Source organism: Sminthopsis crassicaudata, chromosome 6 (genome assembly GCF_048593235.1).
Source record: "Sminthopsis crassicaudata isolate SCR6 chromosome 6, ASM4859323v1, whole genome shotgun sequence".
In the NCBI taxonomy this organism is placed as follows: domain Eukaryota; kingdom Metazoa; phylum Chordata; class Mammalia; order Dasyuromorphia; family Dasyuridae; genus Sminthopsis; species Sminthopsis crassicaudata.
This window is the reverse complement of record NC_133622.1, coordinates 212,901,319-212,926,134: the sequence shown is the minus strand read 5'-3', so window position 1 is coordinate 212,926,134 and position 24,816 is coordinate 212,901,319. Positions and strand designations below refer to the sequence as shown.

The 24,816-nt window shown below is 36.8% G+C and overlaps 1 protein-coding gene across 9 annotated transcripts in view; it reads right to left on the bottom strand.

The window, feature by feature from the left end:
• The window catches only part of ANO5 (anoctamin 5), a 139,046-nt gene that overhangs the window by 79,304 nt on the left and 34,926 nt on the right, over window positions 1-24,816 (bottom strand). For 5 of the 9 annotated variants that reach the window (XM_074274872.1, XM_074274875.1, XM_074274876.1 and 2 more), the window contains exon 2: window positions 2,809-2,879. In XM_074274872.1, coding sequence (XP_074130973.1) covers window positions 2,809-2,879 — 71 coding nt within the window. Of the gene's footprint in view, window positions 1-2,808; window positions 2,880-5,519; window positions 5,565-24,816 lie in introns of all 9 variants that reach the window. The other 4 variants (XM_074274870.1, XM_074274873.1, XM_074274871.1 and 1 more) reach the window with 1 other exon arrangement.

The window sequence follows — 24,816 nt, the reverse complement described above, 5'->3', positions numbered from 1 at the left end:
CAGTGTCTGAGGTGAGGGAGGGAGGAGGAAACAACATCTTCAACTATAATTGCCATTTAAGCAAGTGGCAAATGGATGTTATTCCAAGGGATGGCATTCTTTGAAGTGGGACTTTCTATGTCCTATCCATATTACAAAGATTCCAAAATTGATTATAAACCTATACTACTTTCCAGTGAGCTTCTTTAATACATTCCTGGGATCTTTGGGGCTCTAAGGTAGATCTCAGGCTGGCATTCCATTTTATAAAACCATCATTAGTAAGAAATGGCTGCCAAGCACAGAATGGTCTCGTATATCATAGAGAACACTGGAAATGCATCCTCATGAGTGTCTCAAAGTTTTGAAGCATGAGAAATAAGCCCCTTTTGTAATAGGGAGACTAAAAGTCTTCATTCATATTCTATGATATCATGTACAATTTAATTAATTGCAAACATACTTCAGGCTGTGGATCTAAACAGAAATGCATGCTAATGTTAGAATTTCTATCTATGAGGTTATTCTTTAATAGGCCTTGGATTTACTTCTACCAATGAAACAGATATTAGACTTAATCTGAATGAAAACTAATGTACTTTATCCAGTGAAGTGGTATGGAAGCAAGTGATCTAGAGAATTCTTTCTTATTTCTTTAAGAAAAAAAACAAAAGGATCTTGCCACATCACATTCAGCTTTCCTGGCATTGCTACTTGGCAGGGCATAGTCCTGGATCTCCTGTTTTAAATAAGGACTTTATGGCTGACCAGAGGATAGTAAACAGCATTCCAAAGAAGAAATGAATTTTTTTTGACAATCCCAAGAATCAGACTTATCCTAGTAGACTGCATCTTCTGCTACAGAGACAATACAAGGGAACATGGGACTATACCTCACATGTACAACTGTATACCCACCCTTGGGGCTTATAGAACATTAGAGAGGCTGAAAAGCCATACAGAAGAAGCTTCAATTTCCACTTGATTCATTTAAAAAGAAACTGTCTCATATTGAAGATACTATTCTATTTCTACTCTTTAAGAGAGAGAATGTCAATGCACAGAAGAAATTTATCCATTAAGAGTTTCTTTATGAGAAAATATGTACACATTTCCTTTTGCTTATAGCCAAAAGTTTTAATTTTAAATAGTTAAATACATTAAAATATATATGTACAAAGTGAAAAATTAATTATCATTAAAGTGTATATTTTGAATTGTGGTTCTATCAGTATCTATTCAAGAAAGCTACAGAAGAGAGACAAGAAATTATCAACTTAGCTTGCTATGTAGACCTGACTGAATCAAGCCCTCTTTCAAGACTCAATACCATCTTGATTCTGTCTATCCCTCAAATCTCAATATTTTTTGAAAGTCATAACTTCATTGTTTCGATTGAGACAATTTTTTGAACCTTCTACCTCATTTTGCCTACATTTAGTCTTAACATTTAATAATTTGTCCATTAAACATTCAGAAATCCCATTGCTAACAGAGAACTCAAGAGAGTCTCTGACCAGTGGTGTATATCTTAAAACATGAACATTCAGAACCAAATGAAGAGTTCCTGGAACCAAAGACCACACGTCACCTCCTATTGTAATTGTTGGCCAAATGACATTTTGACAACAACGTTCTTCGGGTATAAATATACTGACAATGCATCTTCACTCATGACTTCTTCACTGGACATTTGTGTTCTAAAGCGGAGAGTCTTACCCTGGGGCTCATGAACTTTTTAAAGGAAGTTTGATAATTATATTTGAGTCCTATGTATTTTATTCCATTTATTTTATCCAGTTAAAAACATCATTCTAAGAATGGACTCATAGGTTTCACCTGTCTGCCAAAATAGTCCATTACATAAAATTATTAAGAACCCAATATACTGATTTTCTTGTGCAGCATGATAAGTATGAGAATATGTTTAGAAGAATTGAACATATTTAACCTATATTGGATTACTTGCTGTTTAGGGGAGGAGACAGGAGGAAGAGAGAAAAAAAATTGCAACACAAGGTTTTACGAGGGTGAATGTTTAAAACTATCTTTGCATGTATTTGAAAATAAAAAGCTATTATTAAAAAATTATATCTGTCTATCAATTTATCTTATTTCTATTTTTTGGACTGCACTGCTCAGGACAGGCCAAGAAGCAAAGACTCAAAAGAGTCTGTACCTCTCCCTCCAGTCATTATATTAATGCTGTGTATGTCCTGAATAAATAAAGAAGGAAGTGTTCAATATACTTTGTTAAACAAATCATTGATCTTCTTTGTCCTCTTGAGCAGCTACATTTGTAGCAGATAGTAAAGAGAATATGTATATTCAAATTGTTTTGTTTTCATAAACCACATTCGTGTGTTGTCCAATTTAAAATTTCTATGACAAAAATAAATAAACAAATTAAAACCGGGTCTTTTCTTATCAAGGCCGATAATATGAATGCAAAGCAGCCAGGAAAGTTTCATTCTGGGACTGGCCTCTTCTATGTCAAGTCAGTGTGGCTAGGTTTGCTTCATGAGAAGCCTTGAAACAAATTCAAAAAATACATAATACATTTCCTAATTTGTTTGCATTGCCACAGCCCCTGGAAAGATGAAATATTAGAAACTGCACAAAACACACTCTTTTATTTATTACACAAGATGAATGTGCTTGGGAGAAAACAAGAATAATTTAAACTGAACATATGGCTGGGATCAAAAGTCCTCTCCACCTCCAAAAAGTAAATTTCCTTTATCTCAAAAAAAAAAAAAAAAAAAACTTTCCCTTTATCCATCTTCTGTCCTGAAGTTTAGGAGGAGAAACGACTGATTCAAAGCATACCTCTGAGCTTCCTGGGAGTTCAGATGCTGTACTGGAGTTCATTTCATACAGAGGTCCATTGGATTCTTCTCCTAGAGGAAAGAGGAGCAAAATTCCATGAGAAATTGTCCCATTACTCTGAAGGAGCTTAATGCATAGTCACAACATGAGGAACAGGCAAGAATTTTGATGGTCAAGCTTGGAGCATGGAAGGAAGGAAGAAACAATAGCAGAATTAAATGCCCACACTCAACATAGAGCTGGGTGGGTAAAAAGAATTTTCAAAACCAACAACAACAAAGAACATTTACAAAATGGTTTTTTTGTAATCACAATACAAGACTGCAAATCGTTCACCTCCTCTTATTCTTTAAGCTGGCAGTAACCTCATTCTTGGAGGAACACTGATCTCTACACCCATCAGAAATCACATTTCTAGAGAATTCACAGCTGTAAAACATCAATTGGGATTGCCACTCAAAGGATGCCCATGGACAGCTCATATTGTCATTCACTAGCCCCTTGACTTGTTGGCTGGAAATTACATTTGGCTGATTACAGTCAGAACATTCATGGAATTTAGTCCTATACAATTTCGAGTTGTATTACTGTAATATTGACATCTCTGGGATAGATATGAGAAAAATACCTGGGGCTAAAGTGGGCAATTTATGGGACTCACCAATATTAGGAAAAAAATTTTATTAGAGAATTGACGCTCTATTCTATCCTGATTGCTACTTGGAAAAATATGGAGATGAATCTTCACATCAAAAGGGCATATGAAATCTCATTAAGAATCATAATAAGTGAATAAAAATACATAAGGAAAATATCCTTAGGGAGCAGTAGGGGAGAGCGGGACATAGATGTAAGAGGCAACATGATACTGGAAAAACACAGATGATTACTTGGACTCAAAAAGCATGGGTTTAAATTCTAATTCATTGATTAACCGAGTTACAATTGGCAAGTCACTCCACTTGTCTCAGCATCTTTGCCTGAAAATGGAACATGTGAAAAAGCTGATACCACATACCCAATCACTGTATACTTTCACAGACCAGCTTCTTAATTGGCATTTCTGCCATCTTCTAAGTGACAATTTTATTTCTATATATACTTTGCTGATTCAGAAACTTTGGGGTGTCTTTAGAGAGAGAGGGTCCTAAGAGCTGTTAGTCCTAATTATTTTCCCTCATTTCACACAGCATGAGGAGTTGCAGTGACTTGCCTCAGGACATACAGGTAATTTTATTTTCCCTCATTTCACACACTGGGTAATTTCAGCATGGAGGAGTTATAGTAACTTCTTTGAGGACATACAGTAGGCAATAAGTGGGCAGAGATGAAATTAGAACCCAGGTCCTCAGGCTACAAATTCAGTGTTCTTTCCAATCAGCCACATTATCCCTCACCACCAATGATGCTGCCCATCCATTAGATCTTCTGTCTTCATCTATAGTAGCAACATTTGAAAAGTAGGAAACACGAAAGCTACTGTGTGTACAGCACATCCCTAACACAAAGAACATGCCACCAGACAACAAAGGAGCGTGCAGGGTGCGGCACAAGACTCATTTTTCTCTTGCTTTGTCAGCCTTCTTCCTTTCCCAACCCCAACCACAAGGCTGGGCTTCTACTGGCCTTGGTGCCTTGTACCAATCGCTAAGCCTAGGATGTGTGGGTGGGAATCTACACTGGATTGAAAAGGGCAACAGCATGCCCTCCTCTGCCCGACAAATAACAGTGGAGATCATTTAGACCAATCTCTTTAAATTTACAGATGAAGAAATTGAGGCCCTGAGGGATTAAGCAACTCCTCAAAGGTGACATAAATAGTGTGAGAGCCAAGATTCCAATAGAATCTCTGCCTCTAAGTCAGGTCTCTTCCTATTATATTATATCAAATCTGCATCTTTTAATGATGGGGCCAATAGTTGTCCCCAATCTGTTCTCTATACATAAGAGAATTCCCCCCTTCTATGCAGGAAATTCATCTTCCATGAAAATAATTTCCTTTTTCTACACAGAGAAGAATATATCAGATGTCTCCTTTTATGAAAACTTGAAGAATAAGAGAAGGGAATAAACATTTATATAGCACCTACTATGTGCCAAGCACCATGTTAAGAGCTTTTTATAAATATTATCTCATTTGATCCTCAGAGTAATGCTATGAGAAAGGTGCTGTTATTATCCCCATTTTACAGATGGCAAAACTAAGGGCAATTCAAGTGACTTATGTAGAATCACACAACTAGTAAATCTCTAAAGGTAGATTTGACCAAAGCTCTTCTTGCCTACAACTCAATATTATAAACCAACTGCTGAATAAATCAAATCAATTATGTTCATTTAAAATAATTAAACTAAAAGAAAACTGATTCATTTAAAATTATTAGTCATCAGCATTCAAAGTGATTGTTTTCTCTTCCTCCAACATTTCAAAACTTTTAAATGCAAGATAGCTTTCCTGCCTCTCTTCTCCAGATCCCCCAGTGTCTGATGTATTGTTACGCATATCATAAGCCCAAAATAAAAGCTTGGTGAATGAATGTATGCATGGATTTTCTCCCATCTGGGTTCCAAAGGAATGACTGAAGTTGGTTTACCATGTCTAGGAAAAGGAAGAAGGCTGTAGTGATAACACAAAGCAAGGCACAATACAAACAGTTAACGGTGTAGTGAACAAGAAATGTTTCTTTTTTTTTTTCTGCTCAATACAATACCTTCTGGATTTGTGAACTTGAACTTGGTGAGAACAGCAATATCATCTTCAAGGGAAAAAAACATGGCATTAACTAACAGCCCAACAGACTGATGACCTTTCCATAACATTTAATGTACGTTCTGAAGACCCTGATTCTATTGTCTTACAGAACAACAGAAACCAGAATAAGCCAACAGCTTGGAAATGTTATTTTCAGGACTCAATATAAATTGAATTTAATGCGCATGTTCTCCTTCTCCCCTGGTGTCACTGTATTCACCTGGCATTTGTCCAAAGGAGGAAACACAATTGCCCTCTGCATTCAGAATGACTCAGCTTTCTCTTCACAGCCCCCAAATTCCAACCCCACAGATCAACCAATAACATGTGAATGACCACGGTTGGCTGCTTTCTGGACATCTCCACTGGCCAACAAAAAAATAGAATGTTGTTGTAATTTTTTTTTTTTTAATTCTAAGTACCTATCTGGGAAGCCCCAGGTACTGTCCAAGGTACAGAATAATAATAACAATAACAGCTAACATTTATAAACTGCCTGCTCTGTGCCAGGTACTATGCCAGACATTTTATAATTATTATTGCATTTGATCCTCACAACAACCCTGGGAGGTGGGTGCTTTATAATTGAAGAAAGTGTAGTGTAGTAAATAGGAAAAACAACTTTCTGAGGGTCACACAGTTACATATTTGAAGCTACATTTGAATTCAAGACTTGAATTCAAGTCTTCCTGGTTCCAGGCCTGGAGTTCTAACCATTGTATCCTCTTCTGACAATACAAAAGCTAATGACACAATGTAATGATACAAAAGATAAAGAAGTCATCTGTATGGGAACAGCTAAATGGTGCAGTGGACAGACCACAGGTCCTGGAATCAGGAGGACATGAGTTCAAATATGATCTCAGAAACTTAACACATACTAGCTGTGTCACTGGGCAAGTCACTTAACCCAAATTACCTCACAGGAAAAAAAAAAATTCTGCAGAAGGTCTCTCACTGAAGTTCAACAAAGTTCAACAAACTTATATACCTAGCACTGTAAACGTAGAGCATTGAAGTGGACATATGGAACTGGCTTTAGAGTTAAAAAGCCAGATTTCAACACTTAGTCCAGACACATATGGATTTTGTGACCATAGAACAAGTCACTTAATTCCTTACTGTACAAGGCAATTCTTTAAGACATTAAATTATAGTTTCCACACTAGTTCTCCACGCACACACATCCTCCAGATCCCTTGCTCTCTTTCCCCCACTGACTACTGTGGAGTCCCTGAGAAAGTTGCCACTATTTATACCCTCAGGAGGTCTACAATCTTCTGAGTAGATAAACAAAGGAGCATAAAATATGTGATATTATATAAATGCATGATTGTTGAGTTGTATCAGTTATATACAACTTTTCATGACCCCAATTAGGATTTTCTTCACAAAGATATAGAAATGGTTTGCCTTTTACTTGTCTAACTCATTTTACAGATATAGAAACTAAGGGAAACAGGACTAAATGACTTGCCCAGGGTCACAAAACTAGTAAGTATCTGAGATCAGATTTGAACTCAGGAAAATTTGTCTTCCTGACTCCATTGCACCACATAGCAGCCCCATAGATGAATTAGAGAAATTTTTAAAAATTGCTATATAAATCTGGAGGAAAAATATTACTAATGGTAATGGTTGAAATCTGAGAAGACCTTACTTAATAGACTGGGTAGGAATTAAATATATAAAGAAAAAAAAGGAAAAGATTTCTGGGACAAGAAAATGCATAGATGGACACAGACATGGAAGGGTGCAGATCACATCTCAAGCTTGGCTCTGAGACAGAACTCCTGAAGGGAAGTGATGAGAAAATATTGGAAAGAGGGTGAAACTGGATGGTAAAGGACCTTGAATGCCAGGGAAAGGACTTGCCAAAATGGAATTCCTGATGCTTTTAAAATAGTGACATTAACAACTCTTTCTTTAAAGAAAATTATTCTGTTCTGACAACAGTATGAAGAATGGATGGGAAATGAATGGAGGTAGAAAAGACCTGCAGGAGGTTGCAGTAATATTTAGATATGTGGTAACGAAGGCTCACACTATAGCGTTGGCCGTGGCATTCTGATTAAGCACACTGATATGAGATGTTGCTACAATAGATCACCTGACTAGAAGCAAGTGAGGGAGACAGGTCTGAGCTAATGACGCTATTACTGAAAGAAATGGCAAAATCAGAAGGACTAGATCTAGAGTTACTAGTTTTACACATATTTACAGCCATGTTTCTTCAACACCTCAAGGTGAACAATTCTTGTAGACAACTGGAGAAGAAGGGCTAAAACTTGAGAGGTTAATGGTTGAAGTATATATTGAGAATTATCAGTACGTGTGTGTGAGAGTGAGTGTGTGTTTGTGTGTGTATTTGTGGAGAGAGAGGGAGAGAGAGAGAGAGAGAGAGAGAGAGAGAGAGAGAGAGAGATAAAGAGAGTGTGATAATGCTTGAGGTATATATTGGGAATTATCAGTACATATATACATAAATATATATAATAGGAAGATAGGCCCAAACCTCGATGATTCCTTGGGAAAAGGAGATGGGACCAGAACAATAGAAAGAGGAAGAGTTTTCATGCAATTGGGGAACTTTGGGTTATCTATTTATTTTTTTTTGACAACTGATAAATTGTAGCTTGAGGAAAGGGTAGGTGATTTCTTCAAGGAATTATATGATAGGAAAAATAGATAGGCTGATCATTTGGTGAGAATGAAATATGACAGGTAGACAACCAGGCAGCTCTTCTATAAGACGCTAAGAATAATGAGGAAAGGCTTTTAGTGGCAAACTTATGGGAGAATATGTTTGAGTAAAGGAAGTTCAGGGAAGTAACTACATGGAAGGAATAGACATGGAATGACTGCAATTAAGGCCACTGAAAGGAATTTCTAAGCTAATGAAAATTAAAGATCTCTTTAAAACTAAGACCACTAAAGCTAAACCTGGACAAGACCTTAAATCTTAGCTTGTCTGATTCCCTCATTTTATAGAATAGGGAAATTAAGGCTCTCTTTCCTCCTATTCCTCTGATTATCCAAGTCAGAGACCCTTACCAACTTACCAACTTTTTTCATCTATGAGATGAGATTCTAATATTTTATCTGAGTTACCCAGAACAGACCACAAAAACAGCAGCTTCCTTTGATTGGTTGCTATTTCTGGAGAGGGTTAGCAGTTTTTCTGCAGTAGCAATGTGGCTACTGTTATGTCCAATAGAGACTAGTTCTGGAAGCAGCCTTTTTCCTCCATCAAAAAAGCTAAGCTAGTATGTTTGACAAGAATATCTAAAACAGCTAGATTCGGGGCAACTAAGTGGCACAGTGGATAGAATATTTAATTTGGAGTCAGAAAAATCTGAATTTGGGGGCAGCTAGGTGGCACAGTAGATAGAACACCAGCCTTGAATTCAGGAGGACCCGAGTTCAAATCTGGTCTCAGACACTTAACACTTCCGAGCTGTGTGACCCTGGGCAAGTCATTGAACCCCAGCCTCAGAAAAAAAGAAAAAAAAAAAAAAGAGAGAGAGAGAGAAAAAAAAAATCTGAATTCAGATCTTGGCTTCAGACAAGCCTGGAAGTAACTGAATAAGGCACTGAACCTGTTTGCCTTCATTTCCTCATATGTAAATGAAGATAATAATAGCACCTACCTTCCGAGAGTTATGAAAATCAGATGAGATAATAGGCTTAGCACAGTGTCTGGGATTCAGTAAGTATAAAAAGGATAGCTATTATTACTAGAATATATCTTTTACAGCATTTTTGCAACTTTTCTAAAACTCTTTTAACAATTCTAATTTGAGGCACTGTGGTGCTAGGAAGGTGGGTACAAGTGCTGACTCTTGACACATGCTGGCTGGATGACCTAATGGGTATCTATCTAAGATTCTAAGTTTTTTTGAAGGTGCCAGCCTACAATGTCAGAGATTTTATCAACTGAGAGTATGTCATATCAATGAAATCTTAGAGGCCCCATCCCTAATTTGGGGTATGTCAATGGCTGGAGAGATCTAGAATCAGGAAAATTCATTTTGCTGAGTTCAAATCTGGCCTCAGATACTTTAGTATCTACATGACCCTGGGAAAGCAACTTTATCCTGTTTACCTCAGTTTTCTCATCTACAAAATGATCTGGAGAAGGAAATGGCAAATCAGTTCAGTATCTCTGCCAAGAGAATCTCAAACAGGGTTACAAAGAATTGGATATGACCAAAACAACTAAACAACAACAATAATAAAGACTTCTTCACCTTATTACATTACCTGTTTGGTTAGTCTTCATGACCTGAATACTTCTATTGCCCACTCCCATACCAGTTATCTCTAATACATTCTCACCCTAGCACCTCTTATTCTTGGCTCAGCCCCCACCTGGACCAGGCTTCTATTTCTGCTCCCTGATATATCACTATGCCACAAACAACCTGGATAAGTCAAAAATACAAATTATGAAGACCTATAAGTAAGATGAACATATATTGCGAATATGGATTTTGAGGGTTTCCTGAGAATTTCAATATTTTAAACTCTATAACAATTTACATTTACAAAATACTGCCTCCAAAAAAACTATCAACTGGGTCACTGTGTTAGTAACAAGGAAGAATATTATATTTGAGGAGAGAAGAATTGGGAGAGAATATTGGATTTATTGAACAAAAATTAGAGAGTCTATTGGAGTTGGGATTTTATGGTAGAAAAAACACAAGGCAACAACAAAACATTTTTAATTAAAATTCTTTCTTGTTTTTGCTGAGCACAGCCAAACTATGGATTCAGAATGCTACATATATTTTTAGATGTCACTGAGTTAGTTGTCCTTGTTTGTGTTCCTTTGTCATAATGGAGAGTGCATGGTGGGGATGATATATAGTGTAACCAGAAACGACTGCTATCAAAACAGAAGAAATCAATAAAAACAAATGGTGTTCAAGTATTATTATTGTTGCTTTTGTTAAAAATAGCAACAAGAATACCCAAGCCTGTGATTTTAATTAGTGTAGGGAGGTCCACTTAAAGAATCCCTTCTACCAATGTGGATTAGTACGTTCTTTGCACTGTGGCTCTGGTAAATTACCCAGGGCACCAATGTGACACATAAAATGATGTACATAAGGACACAATTCCATCTAAATATCAAAAGCAGGACTTGATATCAGGCTTTCAATACCAGGCTTTCCTACACCCCAGTCCTGCTCTGTCCATATCCATTCCCCTAGCTCCCTCATTTCACAAGAAGGAAACTTAGAGAAGCTATTAGCTCTATCAGGTACTTAGTAAGTATCTGCCAAATTCAGTGTGTGTATTATAGACTTATCCTCAGCCACACAGCTAGCTGGTAAAAAGTGGAGCTGGGATTCAAATCCAGGAACCTCAAATCTCAGCCCATTTCTCCATGTACATTATCTTTACTTCAACATGTGCTTTCAAAGAGCTGGCCATTCCTATCACTGGGTTTAAAACACACACACACACACACACACACACACACACACACACACACACTATATTAAGCCAAATAATATACTTATTTTTAAGTGGCTACACCATTAGCAGCCGAGCATGAATGAGAATAACCCAGCTCTTATCAGCACAAAGCATGAATCGCCTGGTTAACAAAATACCAAATGAAAGACTATCAGTTGGAAAAAACCTTCATGTCTTCCTAGCTTAAAGAACTGCTTTTTGTTTTGTTTTGTTTTGTTTTGTTTTTAATCAGAATAATATAGAGAAAACAGTTTACTGCTCTGCTTAAGTGAACCAGTTACGCCAATACCTCTCATGAATGCCCAAGTTATCATAATTAGTCACTGGGATGTCACAATGTATGTGTTCGTTAATCATTTATTCTAAAACTGCCAAACACATAGATGGGTGGGGCTAGTCTCCACTAACAGAATTCTTCAAAGTCATTCTTCAAAGTCTTATCATAGCATGGAAGACATAGATCTTTAAGGGAGCAAAGATGGAATCTTAGCTGCTACCCCAACTCCAATAATTCTGTCACTTTCTCTTTTTCATAGATCTCATTAGGACAAAAGGGCCTTTTATTTTTTCCCATGCATCCCTTAATCTAATCATAGGGATTTTTCCCAGCAAACCTTCTGAGATTGTCCAAATCTCGGGTCATCCCAATAGTTCTTCCAATGAAGAAGAAGTTTCATAAAGATATTTAAAAAAAAAAAAAAATCTTTTCCCTATATTAGGAGCTACAAATCCCTGCCATACAAATCAATTCAAAAATTACTGAAAAGCTCTTTGAAACACCTGTGCATAAATACATTACACAGAAAAGAAATATAGTCACAATGTTGATATAGAAGGCCTTTCTCCCCCTACCCAACCACCCCAGGAGAGCAGAACTGAGTAAAGAAACCAGGGAAAACTAAAGCTTTAAAAGACTGAATAAAGACTAAATGACTGTATGGCAATTGAAGAAAAGTATGAACCAAGCTACATTTAGAAAGGCCTTTCCCCACTGGCTATAGAGGAATGAAATTTTTTGTCACAATTCATAAAGGATATTCCTGAGAGGCTAAGTAGAAGTAACAGTTTATAAGGGAACACCCACAAGGATGAAAGATCCTAAAAGTAAATATTTTGATAATTGGAAGGAAGTTGTCCTTGCACAGGAAGGGGAGAAGAAAGCAGAGGATTCAAGTGGAAAAGGCTCCTGGGAGCTTTAGTGAAATGCAGGCTCTAACAGTCAACAGAGTAAAGTGGTGGCCAAAACAGGAAACTCCAGTAGTTAGGTAGAACAATAAAAATTGTTCTAGGCTAAGGTTGTTGGGGTACCCCAAAATTAGGGATACCAAGGAGTAGGTTATGTTGTCTAAAAGATTTCAGGTTTAAACTAAATACAAGTCAAGCAAGCACATTTATTTGGGCATTTACTTGGGGTAAGGGATGACACACCCTGTGGGCAATTGTCTAGAGAAGAGAAAGTAAGAAGGAAAAAAACAAAACAAAACAAAACAAACAAACAAACAAAAAAAAAACAGGAATTGGGCAGAGCAGGAAAATCAAATGACCTCAAAGATTTTGAATAAGTTTAGACAATGTCAGATAAGGTATACCTGGAAAAAGTCCCTATGATTAGATTAAGATATGCATGAAAAAACATAAAAGGCTTTTTTTGTTCAAAAGAGACCTAGGAGAAAGTTGAAAAGCTTATTGGGATTCGGGCAATAGCTAAAATTCCATCACTGCCCACTCAAAGAACTGGACCCTAATTGTTTTGGGGCTAGGCTATGTAGAGTTCATCTCCCATTACTGTTCAGGATAAGGGACATGGATTTGGACCTGCCTAAAAATCCTGTCATGAAGAGGGGGGACTGGTCTCAAATATCAAAAGCAGAATAACATTAAGGAGAGGTGCCAGTAGAGGAATAGAAGGAAAAAAAAAAAAAAAAAAAGAACTTGTCCCTGGGCTCTTTGAAAGTAGCTGCTGCTGAAGGTCGTTCATCCAACTGGTCTTCCATTGTTCTACTTGACTAGAGGTATTGATATAAACACAACAGGAAGTTTTGGTCACAGCATCCTTTAGAGACAAGGAGCTAGTCCAAAACACACAGTTATCTAGGAGGACCACATTAGCCAAGGAGTCAAGGGGCATTTGAAGGTGTTTAAGGGGACTGGGAGCTGTCTCAGGTAAGCTCCTTCAAGGCTTTGGGAAGATTAGCAATGACAAGGTTAGCAATAACCAAGGTATGGGCCACTCTTCCCCAAAAACTGTCAGAAAAATTGTATTTCTCACAGTGGCACACTTATGGGACACATTATAGACAGACAAAGATGGACATAAGCAGTCCAGAATAGAAGTCTTGTGATATTTATAGGGGGTAGCCATTGGAAGGAGGGCAAAAGAATTATTCACTATAGGAGAGGAGGATGAGCTATTAAGGGTGTTATGAGCACCACAAAGAAAGATTTCTCAGGGGCACAGATAGAATTGGGGTCTTTAAGAGTTGCCATAACCTTGAGACTCCAGAGATGAGAGAAGTCACAAGTAAATGAAAGGCCATGCCAGATGACCTCTGTCAGTAGATTATGAAGAAGACAATTATATTGATTAGTAAGAAATGGCAGATATGATCCACCAAAAAACCAGGTCCCTGGTAGTAACCCAGTATCTGAATGGGCACCAATGAGGAAAAAGCCAACTCTGTAGAGACTCCCACTATTATCTATACAATCTGGAGGTTAAGCTATAAATGTCATTTATAGCTTAATGTCACCTGCCAAGGTTACTGTATATAAACAGAACAATCATGACTGTCAGTTGATTTTCTGATACAATTAGATTAGTGCACCTTGCTCTGAGTCTTTCTCATAAAAAATTCCTTTTCTTCCCTTATTAAATGCAAGTTCATTAGGAACTTTGCCCATCTGCTGAGCATTATAAAACTTTTGACTCTTGACCTGGAGATGGTTTGAGTCTGTGAATTCATTCTCAATGACTCCTCACTTTCATGACTTGTGGGTCAAGAGACTTTACCCCATATTGGGCGCCAAAATATTAATACGAGGGTGTGGGTTGAGGGGTCATCTCTCATGGAATTCAGACTCAAATGTATCCAAATTAAGCATCAACATTTATTAGGGCATTTACTTGGGGTGAGGGGTGATGCATACTGTGGTTCTCTTCCTTAAGAAAGAGACAAGTAATTCAGCAGAATGAGGCAAGGAATTATGTAGAGAAGGAAAAAGAGGAGAATTAGGAAGAGAAGGGAAATTGGATGATCTCAGAGAATATTTTACATATATTTGGACAATCTCAATGATTGGATTAAAATATACATGGAAAAAGGCAAAAGTCCTTTTTCCTATAATGAGAAGAGAAAGACAAAGAAAGATCCAGAGGGAGACAGAGATAGAGAGAAATAGAGAGATAGAAAAAGGGAGAGACAAAGATAGAAACAGAAATAGAAAAAAAGAGTGCATTGTTGGGGCTGGGGTAACAGCTAAGACTCCTTCAAGATGAACTCCTACCTTAGACACTTATTACTTGCATGACCCTTGAAAAGTCAATCTCTCTCAGACCCAGTTTCCTCAAAATGGTATGAAAATTACATCAATCTCAGAGAGTTGTGATGAGGATCAAATATATTGAAGCTTTGCAAACTTAAAGCACTTTATAAGTGTCCCAAATGAGAAAAGAACTAAGATGTGTCAATCAGTTAAAAATCTAAAAGAGGGCATCCTAGTGTATTGTTGGGAAAATCTTAGAGGACACTTTTTAGATGACATGGATAAAAATTGCATAGGTGACTTCATAATCTCACCAACTATCCATCCTGCCAGAGATTACCAGACTTCCCTTTGAAACTGGTTGCATCAACGTGTCAACTTTGGCATATTCTCTGAGCTCAAGTGATCCTGATTGGTGAAAGGTCCAGTACAACTACAATAGCCTGCCTGCATGCATCCCAAGACCATCTTTGGTATATTATGTGATCACCCATCTGGGGGACAACTTCTTATTATCTTCCTTTTTTCCAGAACTTAGTATAGTGCATGGTATCAATAAGTGTTTGTTAAAGGTCTTTCAATCATTCATCCTTTCTTAAGAAAGAAAGGGTGAGAAGGTCCCAGGGATGATTGATATTCAGGGAAGGAGGTCTCAGGCCATGAGGAAAGCAGCTAAATCATGTGGTTCAAGTCTGGAACGATAGACTTCTGGGCAGCAAAGAATTTTCCCTTGTTATTAAGTGAATTAAGGACCTGTTTCTCAAATAAAACACTTAGTCTCTAGACTCTGGGCATGTTCTCTGGCTTTATCCTAAATCTACAACATTCTCCCTCCTTATCTCTGCCTTCTGGCTTTTCTAGCTACCTTCAAATCTCATCTGCTCCAGGAATCCTCTCCCAACTCCTTTTAATCCTTGAGCCTTTTCTCTTTGAAATATTTCGGATTTATTCTTCACACAGCTTATTTGTATAAATCAGCTTGCTTATTCTCTCCCCATCAGATTGTGAGATCATGGAAAGTAAAGACTTTTACCTCTTTTTGTGTCCCTAGTGCTAACATTCAACATTTTGACCAATGCCTGAGAAAAATAGGATATTTAGTAAATTTGCTAAATGAATAATCTGTATGGGAGCATCTTGTTCCTTAGTCAAAGAGACAAATTCAAAATGATCTTGGCCAGTGAGGGAAAAGGAAAGACATAAAATGAAATAAATGCAGCCTTGATTATGTTAAGGAAGGAAAAACCCCTACACAAATAAAAAATGAAAACTGATTATCTCCTTTTTACTAATCAATTCTAAAATTCTGCTACTTTTTCTCTAATTAACAGACAGGCATTGCAGCAAAACAGAAGGAGCAATGAATTTGGAAGGTCTAGATTTTAACCCCATTTTCACCACAAACCATTTGTGTAATTTGGGACAAGTTCTTTAAACCTCTCTGAATCTTGGCTGTCTTGTTTGCAAAATGAAGAAAGGATGTTTTCAAAAATAAGATGCCTCTGGCAGGATAAGCTTATCAGCAGTCCATGCTCAAGCCCAGATTGACATCATTTCCCTTAGCCTCCTATCCAATGGATTGGAGATTAGAATACCAGACTCCTCCCAATGCCTTCCTTTATAGATAGGAGAAATGGAACTCTCAGTTCCCTTCAATTTGCACCTGTTGTGTTGCCTATTCTACTGAACAATTTAATATACTAGTAATCACCAGGTATCCCTCCCCACTCTCCTACCTCCTTTAGTGTATTCTCTCCCCCATTAGCTTGTAAGCTCCTTGAAAGCAAGGGCTATCTTTCTTTTTATTAATCATATACCCAGGGCTTAACACAGACCCTCATACATTGTAGGTGTTAATGCTTATTGGTCTGGACTGGAGTATAGATGATTGCTAAAGACCTTTCCAATGCTTTAAACATTATTAGTGTAAGTTTAACAAACAGTATTTACAATTCTGCTACAATTCCTTTTCGAGAGGTGGGAGGGTGGGAGAGACAGATATGGAACATTGCACCAGTATCAGATTTTTTTCAAATTTTTTGCTGATTTTTTTTCTATTCCTCTTTTTACTAAAAAAAAAAAAAATCTTTGTTCTATAGAATGGCTCTCTACAAAGAAGAGGAAAAATACAAGAGGAAATTTGGGAGATATAAAAAATAAGTATTGATTAAAATTAGTGTTTAAAATAGGTCAGAGACTAAGTGATGAATAAAAATTTTAATAAAATTTTTAAAGTCACCCACTGTCTAACCTTCAGGTTTGGAAATGAGAAATGCAGATTTAAAAAAAAAACACTGAAATAACTTGCCAATGTCACATAGCTTATACGTGGCAGAAGGAGGGCAAGACCCCTATTCTATTGCCTCTAGCCCGTCTGCCATAATTTCATGATACCAATCTCAAAATTCATGAGGGCTGGAGATATCAATACCAAATCTTTTGGCTTTTTACCACATCATCCCTACCATTCTTGTTAACCCTAATGACTTCCCACTGCACTGAATCTAGCTAAGGAGACAATTTGCCAATTGAATCAGAACATATCCTTGGTGCCAAGGAGATATTCCCAAGTGGCCTACAAACATGGGTTGTCCTTTTCCTACACACCCAACTCTTCAATAAACAGGCAGTTATTTATCTCTTCCTTTTATCTGTAACTCAATAAAGACACTCTATTAGAGCTCATCTACTTATCTCCAAAAACCAATCCTGCATCATTACCCTTCATCGGGCATATGCTGGGTACCTGGGGTCATTAGTAGACAGCACTAGGTCCAGATCAAAGATTAAAGTTCCATATCTATTCTGAGGCCATATCTTCCCTACAGTCATCTGTATTATCACTAAGTCAAACTGCAATAATAATTACAGATAAAAAAAAGGTCCTTTTGCCTTTATCACCTCTTCCCCTAGTGCTGATGGCAGCTTGAATTTAATTCCAATGGCATCTGAACAGCATATGGGAAGGTGAAAGGCCTAGGCTGACTCTCTTTAATCATTTGCCCAAGGCAAAATAACTGTTTAGAGTATTAAAAGCAGAAGGCAACCATTAAAAGGGGGAGGGTAAAATAAAAGTAGAGAGATAAAGTAGGCTGTAATATCTCAATTGACAAGACCTACAAAGGGTCTGGGCAGCTTAAATACAGTTGAATGCTGGAGATATATCAAACCATATTAAGAAGATTAAAACCAAAGATGCTTTGATGATGGTTCTTGCTGGCCCCACAGGGCCCTGGCTCAGCATCATCATTTCTGAATGATGCATACTAGATGGATCTATGACTAAGGAGAAATTGCTGAGTCTCTACTTGATATTGAACAGGTGACGTTCAACAAGTTAAAATCTTTAATTATAAGCCAGGCATAGAAGACACAAAGACAAAAATTAAACAAATTTTAAAAAGTGATTTTTTTAATTCAAAAATTAAACAGAGTTTAAGTTCAAATGGACTTGGTTTATATTTTCAGCGGTGACAGTAACCAAGAATGTTTGTTCCCAGATACAAACCAATGAAAAACTACCTTAAGGACTCAAGGGGAAGAAAGAGTGATAAAAAGGCTGAAATCCTGAAAAGAGAATGTTTTTGAAAGAAGCCTACGTCAGCATCCTACATCCATTCCATACTTATTTTTGTTTCCCAGATACTAAATTGCATGGCTTCTATGCTTTTAAAGGACTGCCAAGAATTGTCAGCAAGCTCTATATTCAATACTCTTGGAAAAAATTTCATTGCCCATTCCAAGTTACAGGGTACGTCAACATATTATAAGTGTTGAGATCTCTATGTCCTTCCATTCTGCTCTTTTCAGTAAAAAGAAATTCAGAATAGTCTTCATCTTTAGAATGTGCAATGCAGACCATAGAAAAACATCTGCCTTTGTTGGAATAAGCCAGATTTTTTTAAGGCTGGCATCAACTTCCCTATATAACATGACTTTTGATTTCATTTTGATCATGGAGACAACATGAAACCAATATAACTTATTGGATTAAAAAAAAAACAGAGCTAAATTCTTTAACTCAACAGAACTCTATTGTTTCCCATGTCTCAATAATTGAGGACCAAACTCAATATGGTAAGGAAAAAACACAAATGATCATGGAACCCGGCACACATCTATAACTGTGAGTCAGTAGAAAACACAAATAAAGAATGTTATTTTCAAGTCATGAGGCATTTAATAAATATGGTAACCTTGCCTAGTTTTTCTGATTCTTCATGGCTTCATTCAAGAAACTGCATTATATGTATTTACAAATTTTTACTTCAGTGCCATAACTTTGCAAATAAATTTTAATGCTCCAGAAGTGCAAGCATATTTATTTGAACGCTGCTTTTTGATTCCTACATACAACACACTCTTGTTCACAATAGTTTGCCTCATTTGTTTCCCATAATGAAAGATCTTCCCTTTTACATTCTGCTCATTAATTCCTTTTAATCTTTTTTTTTCCTAGTTAGCATATTCATTCTTTGTTTCTTATATTTGGGGGGGGGTTAAGGGGAGAAAAACAAAAGCCTTGGGACAAATAAGGAGAGCCAAGGTATAAATTGACTAGATATAAAAATGTACATTTCATTCTTTACCTCATGTCAGGGATTAAGCAAAGTTAATAAAAATCAGAGTCAGCAAACATTTAAGTGCCTACTATGTGACAGGCACTGTGCTAAGAACAAGAGATTAGAAGAAAAGCATAAGACATAACAATCCCTGCCCTCAAGAAATTCATGATCTAATGGGAAGATGACACATAAAATGCTGTGATCTATTCATATACATATTCATATACATGCATGTATGTGTGTGTGTGTGTGTGTGTGTGTGTGTGTATATATATGTATATGTCTTTATATAGTTTTCCCTTCAACGTTGTGGGAGTTTGGGACACAGCACTCTTGAGATCTGAAAAAGCCATATAAAAATTTTTGGTCCTGCCTTTGGACCAGGAATCTGAATTATTATGGGATATTAAAAGATAAACACTTGCTTTATATAATACTAATTTTTTAAAAAATTTTATTGCACTTGAGTTTTTAAACTTTCTGTGTTATTTATTAGTTTTTGCTTCTACAAAACTCCCCCAAAATTCTCATTTAATTTCTTATGCTGACCCATGATATATCAAAACTGCAATGGGGAAAATTATGATGTATAAGGCAGAACTGTGTGTAGGTATGTGTGAAAAAGAGAGAAAAAGCACACACGCTCTCAAATACATATTTCTATACATATGCAAATGTGTGCATTCACATATACACATGTCTACATATATATACATGTATATATGCTTAGAGAATCATACAAATTTATATAAACTTGTAACATGCAAATTCAACTTTATGTAAAGAATTCTGAAAAATCCAATTCCAACAAAACACCTTTGTTAACTTTACTATATATAATAAGGCTTCATAAAGTTTTTCTATTTATGATTCCCTTTCATCCAATAAATTTTTACATGATCGAGGATATATAGGAATATAAAATAAGTATACAAATCAAACATTTATTGATAATAACTCTCATATCTCTTCTATTCAGTTATGAGATCTCACAATGGGTTGCAAACCATAGTTTAAGAAGCTGGGTTCTATAGCACTTTGCTCTTTCCCTCCTGCCCCTCACTCAGGTTCTATGGCTTGACACATGCCTCCCCCAAAAAACCTTAAAAAGACCTCCAGGTGAAAGCAAAAAAAATAAAGTCTAACAGAGACTGCTGCTGCTGGATGGAGGCTTGGCTTAAGAGACTTTTGTCCTGCTCAGTCCATCTGCCTGCATGTCCATTCTGCATTTCTATTGCACAAGTGACACAAGTTACCCATTCTCTCCTGTCTGTGTCTGCATCCATGAAAGCCTCACAATGTTTGTTCCCCCCCCCCTTTCACCTACATCTTTTTCCTCTCAGTAAATTAAGGCACCATGTGGCTAGCTCTGGCCTTTATGTGCTTTTCCTCCTGCCCTTGCTCACTTTTCTGTCCCTGGTTCCTGGTCCTCAGGATGCTAGAATTGTATGCTAGCCCTCGCCCTCCACTGATTTTGGTCCTTTTTACTGCCTTCCTACTTCCCTCCCCATTTCCCTCTCTTCCCCATATCATTGGATAAATCCAAATTGCATAAAAAGTGGTGGTCTATAGATGATCCACTTACTTACTGTGTTGGTTAGCAGTGTATTTATATACAGTGAGAACTATCTGTATATCTGTGTATATACACAGATTAAAAATAGGATAGTGAGGGAGTGGAGTCATGATGAAGTCATAGCCTCAGGAGGAAGGAGTTTCTGAGTTTCATCTTGCAGAATGGTAAGCTTCTGAAAATGATGAAATCCAGGAAAGTAGCTGGTGAGAAATAAAGAAAATCCCTTGGGTGCATTCTTAAATATTGGGGGATCTGGGAGGAGCTCTTCAAAGTTCATGACTGATCAATGCACAGATCAAAGTTCCTTTATTTTTTTTTAAGTTCTTTGTCTTCACAACATTGTTACTGTAAACATTCTCCTGTTTCTGCTCCATTTCACTCTTTTCCAGTTTCTATAAATCTTCCCAGGATTCTCTAAATTAACTTTCATCATTTCTCATGGCCTAATAATATTCCATTCTAATTAGTACCTTTCTGCTTCTGCGGTCTCTCACAAAGTTATCCCTAATTGAGTTTATAACACTAACTAGAAATCTGGGAGCTTGGGTCAGCAGCATGAAAGGAAGATAAAGTTAAAATACTGAAACAAGGGGGACAGATAAAAACTTTGAGTCAGGATGCTGATTCTGGGGAAATAGGACAAGGCAGGAGAAGAATCACCTTGCCACTCCTCCCACAGGTTTGTATTTCAACTAATTACCTATACAAGTCATCTTGTCCAGGCAACTTCTCTGGATCCAGGCAACTAAAATTATGACTTACAAGACAAGCACCAATCTGCATAGGAAGAACCAGAAATACTATACCTTCATGAAATCAGTTTCATTTAGAAATGAATGAAAGACAGGGAGAAAGGAAGGAGGGAAGGAGAGAGGGAAAGAGAAAGGGAGGGAGGAAGGAAGGGAAAAAGGAAAGAAAGGAGGAAGGGAAGGAGAAAAGAAAGGAAAGAGAAAAAGGAAGAGAGGAATGGAAAGGAAGGAAAGAAAAGGATGGGGGAAAGGAGGGAAGAAGGAAGGAAAGAAAAAAGGGAGGAAGGAAGAAAAGAAAGAAGAGAGGAAGGGAAAGAGGGAGGAAGATGGAAGGGAAATAGGGAAGGAGGAAGAAATCTTGCTTTTAAAGGTATTAAGCTTGGTTATTTCTATATCAACCAATCAAGTATTTACTGAATACTATGTGCCAAACACTATGCTAAGCACTAAAAATACCAAAAAATTAATAGTCTCTGTCCTCAAGCTTACATTAGCAAAGACCAAATTTACACCAAAGACAAAAACTACTGCTAATTGAAATGCTTTTGATCTAAGTCCCAAATCCCCTCTTCTCATTTTAACTCTATATGCATTTTATTTCCTCTTGCAGAATGATGTTTCTGAAAGTGATGAAATCCAGGAAAATAGCTGGTGAAAAATGAATATATCTTAGTAGGAACTGATCTTGGACACGTACCATGTATACAGCAATTCACAACTTAGAAAGTAGTTTAAATATATCTTCTATAATAAATATGGTACTGTCTACATGGTTTCAATCTTAAACCTTCATTAAAAAAAAAAAAAAAAATGAGCTGAAGAAGGAAACAACAAACTGCTCCAGGGTCTTTGCCTTGAAAACCTTAAATAGGATCATGAAAGCATCAGACATGACTGAAAATGAGAGAACTGAAGCTTTCACATAAAAACTTGTTCTCTGTTACCAACTTTCCACTCTCCAAGGACATAACTTTGTCTTCACAATAGTCCAATTAATATTTTACAGATAAAAAGATATGTATGATCTCTTCAAAATCAGATAATACCAGGTTGGTTTTAAACTTCTAAATGGAAAGACAGAAATGGCAAAGGCCATACAGTTTCATAATCCAGATAGTCCTTGCTTCCTCACCATTTTTGTAGCCACTTCCCTATGCTCATTTCTCTCATCCATACAGAGAATATCCAGTCAGATCCCTACCTGAATAGGAATCCACCCTTTTACAACACACTTGACAAATGATTCCATTCAGTCTTTAGTATAATATATCCAACGAGGGGAATTCTAATGTGAGGCCTTGTGCAAAGGATGAAATATGGAATCCTCTTGATAGATAACCATATGAAGCCTTATAGTGAGTGGAAAAGGAAATAAAAATCTAGCTGAGAGCAAAAAGATTTGGCCCATTATAATTCTTGCTTTCCTAACCCACTTGTGTGATTCTGAACAACTCTCCCCTTCCCACTTTGCCTCCCCCCCCTCCATCCCAGGATTCAATTTGTTCACCTACAAAATTAGGAAGTGAAATAAGATAATCCCCCAAAGCCCTAGGTGTCCTTTTTGACCTAGCTACCTACCTTAGTAAGTCTAAGCCATAAAAATGTCCAAAAAAAAAAAAAAGAAAGGAAAAAAAAAGGAAAAGAAAGAAAAGGATTTATTTATATATACAAAAAATAGCAGCTTTTTTCATGGTAGACAAAATTTGGAAACTAGGGAACTATTCTACCAGAGACAAATTGCAACATTTAAATGTGGTAGGATATTATTGTATCATAAGAAATGATGAAGGGTAATTGCTGAGGGAACTGGAAAGATCTTTATGAAATGAAGTAAAGAGAAATGAGTTTAGTCTAGAGAACAATTTATACAGTGATAACATTAAGGAGAAAAACAATGCTGAAAGACTTCAGAATTCCCATCAACATAATGTTAAACAATGAGTCCAAAAGAATGAGGATGAAACATACCACTCCCTGACAGAGAGCAAATGAATAGAAATGGGAAAAGAGAAAAGCATTTTCAGATGTGGATCATGTGGGGATTTGTTTTGTTGGGCTATACAGATAGTGAAAGTTTGGCTGTGGGTTTTTTTTTTGGGGGGGGGGCATACGAGGAGTTCCAGTTTGCTCAGTGTGGGTAGGTTTAGTGGGAGGGACAAATTAATTTTAAAAATTGAAAAAATAATAAACTACTAAAAAATAAAAGTCCTTTGACGCTCTCAAATTCTATTACTTTTTTAAAAAATCATATTTGAGTTTTCAATTATATTACCTTCTCTCTTAATGGTTATCTTCATATTAAAAAGTTTTTTTTGTTTTGTTTTGTTTTTTGTCTTTTCTTCTGTTTCTTTCTAAAGACTGGGCCTCCCTATTTCCCCTAGACTGGAAGAGCAAGAGTCTTATATATCTTCCTTTTACTGGGAATCATTCTCTTTATGAATATACTGATTCAGATTAACTAGGCAGGGCTGTCAATGGCTTGCCAAATTTTACCGGATAATCTGTTGAAATCATAGTTGACGGGTGATCACAGGCTCCTCCTCTGCTTCTTCCCTATTTGGTAAGGGGGTTCTGTCTAGACTATTACCAGTCAGCTCAGCTTCTGACTTGTTCTACCTGCATACTTAGCTTTCCCACTCTTTTGTCCTCATGCTCAGGACTCAGAGAGGCCTGGGGCTGGAAGAAAAATATATAAAGATTGTTAGGATTGGATTATTAGAACTGGGAATGATTTTAGAAATAAATATTGAGAAAATCTGAAGGGGTGGGGGGTAATAAGAGAGCAAATACCAATGTCACACAAGAATCTGTGATTAGAATTGTGATTAGGACCTGAGTCATGACCTAAGTTCCAGTTCAATGCTTTTACCATACTAGAGGAGGATCATTTAGGTTTAAAAAAAAATTGACTGAAATAACAAAAGTCCTTTGTAGAAAGGTTCTAATGTTCACAAAATCCAGAAACTGAGTTGACTGAAGTGCACTGTCATAGAATGTAGTTATTAAGAGGTCTTTGGAATATAGTCAGATAGGATCAGGCATGGATTATGTCCAATCCTCTGATGCAGTGTCATGTTCTGTCCAGATGCCAATAAAAACTGAGTCTTTAATAAATATTTATGTAACTATCTGCCTTGTGGGCTTACCCCCCCAAAAAAAAATCCCAAAAGACTATTCCCTGATCTCCTTTGTAGTGTGCTTACTATACTACAACCTCCTACTCCCCAGCTGATGGTAATTTTAATGCTAATTTTAATGGAAATAAATGTATATGCACATATATAAAACAATCAAAAAGATGTATTGTCCCAATGCTAAGCATAAATGATGGAATTCCGGGTCTAACCTTGTTGCTAACTCATCAATCCTATTTGCTTTTGCTGGGCTCCAAATGTG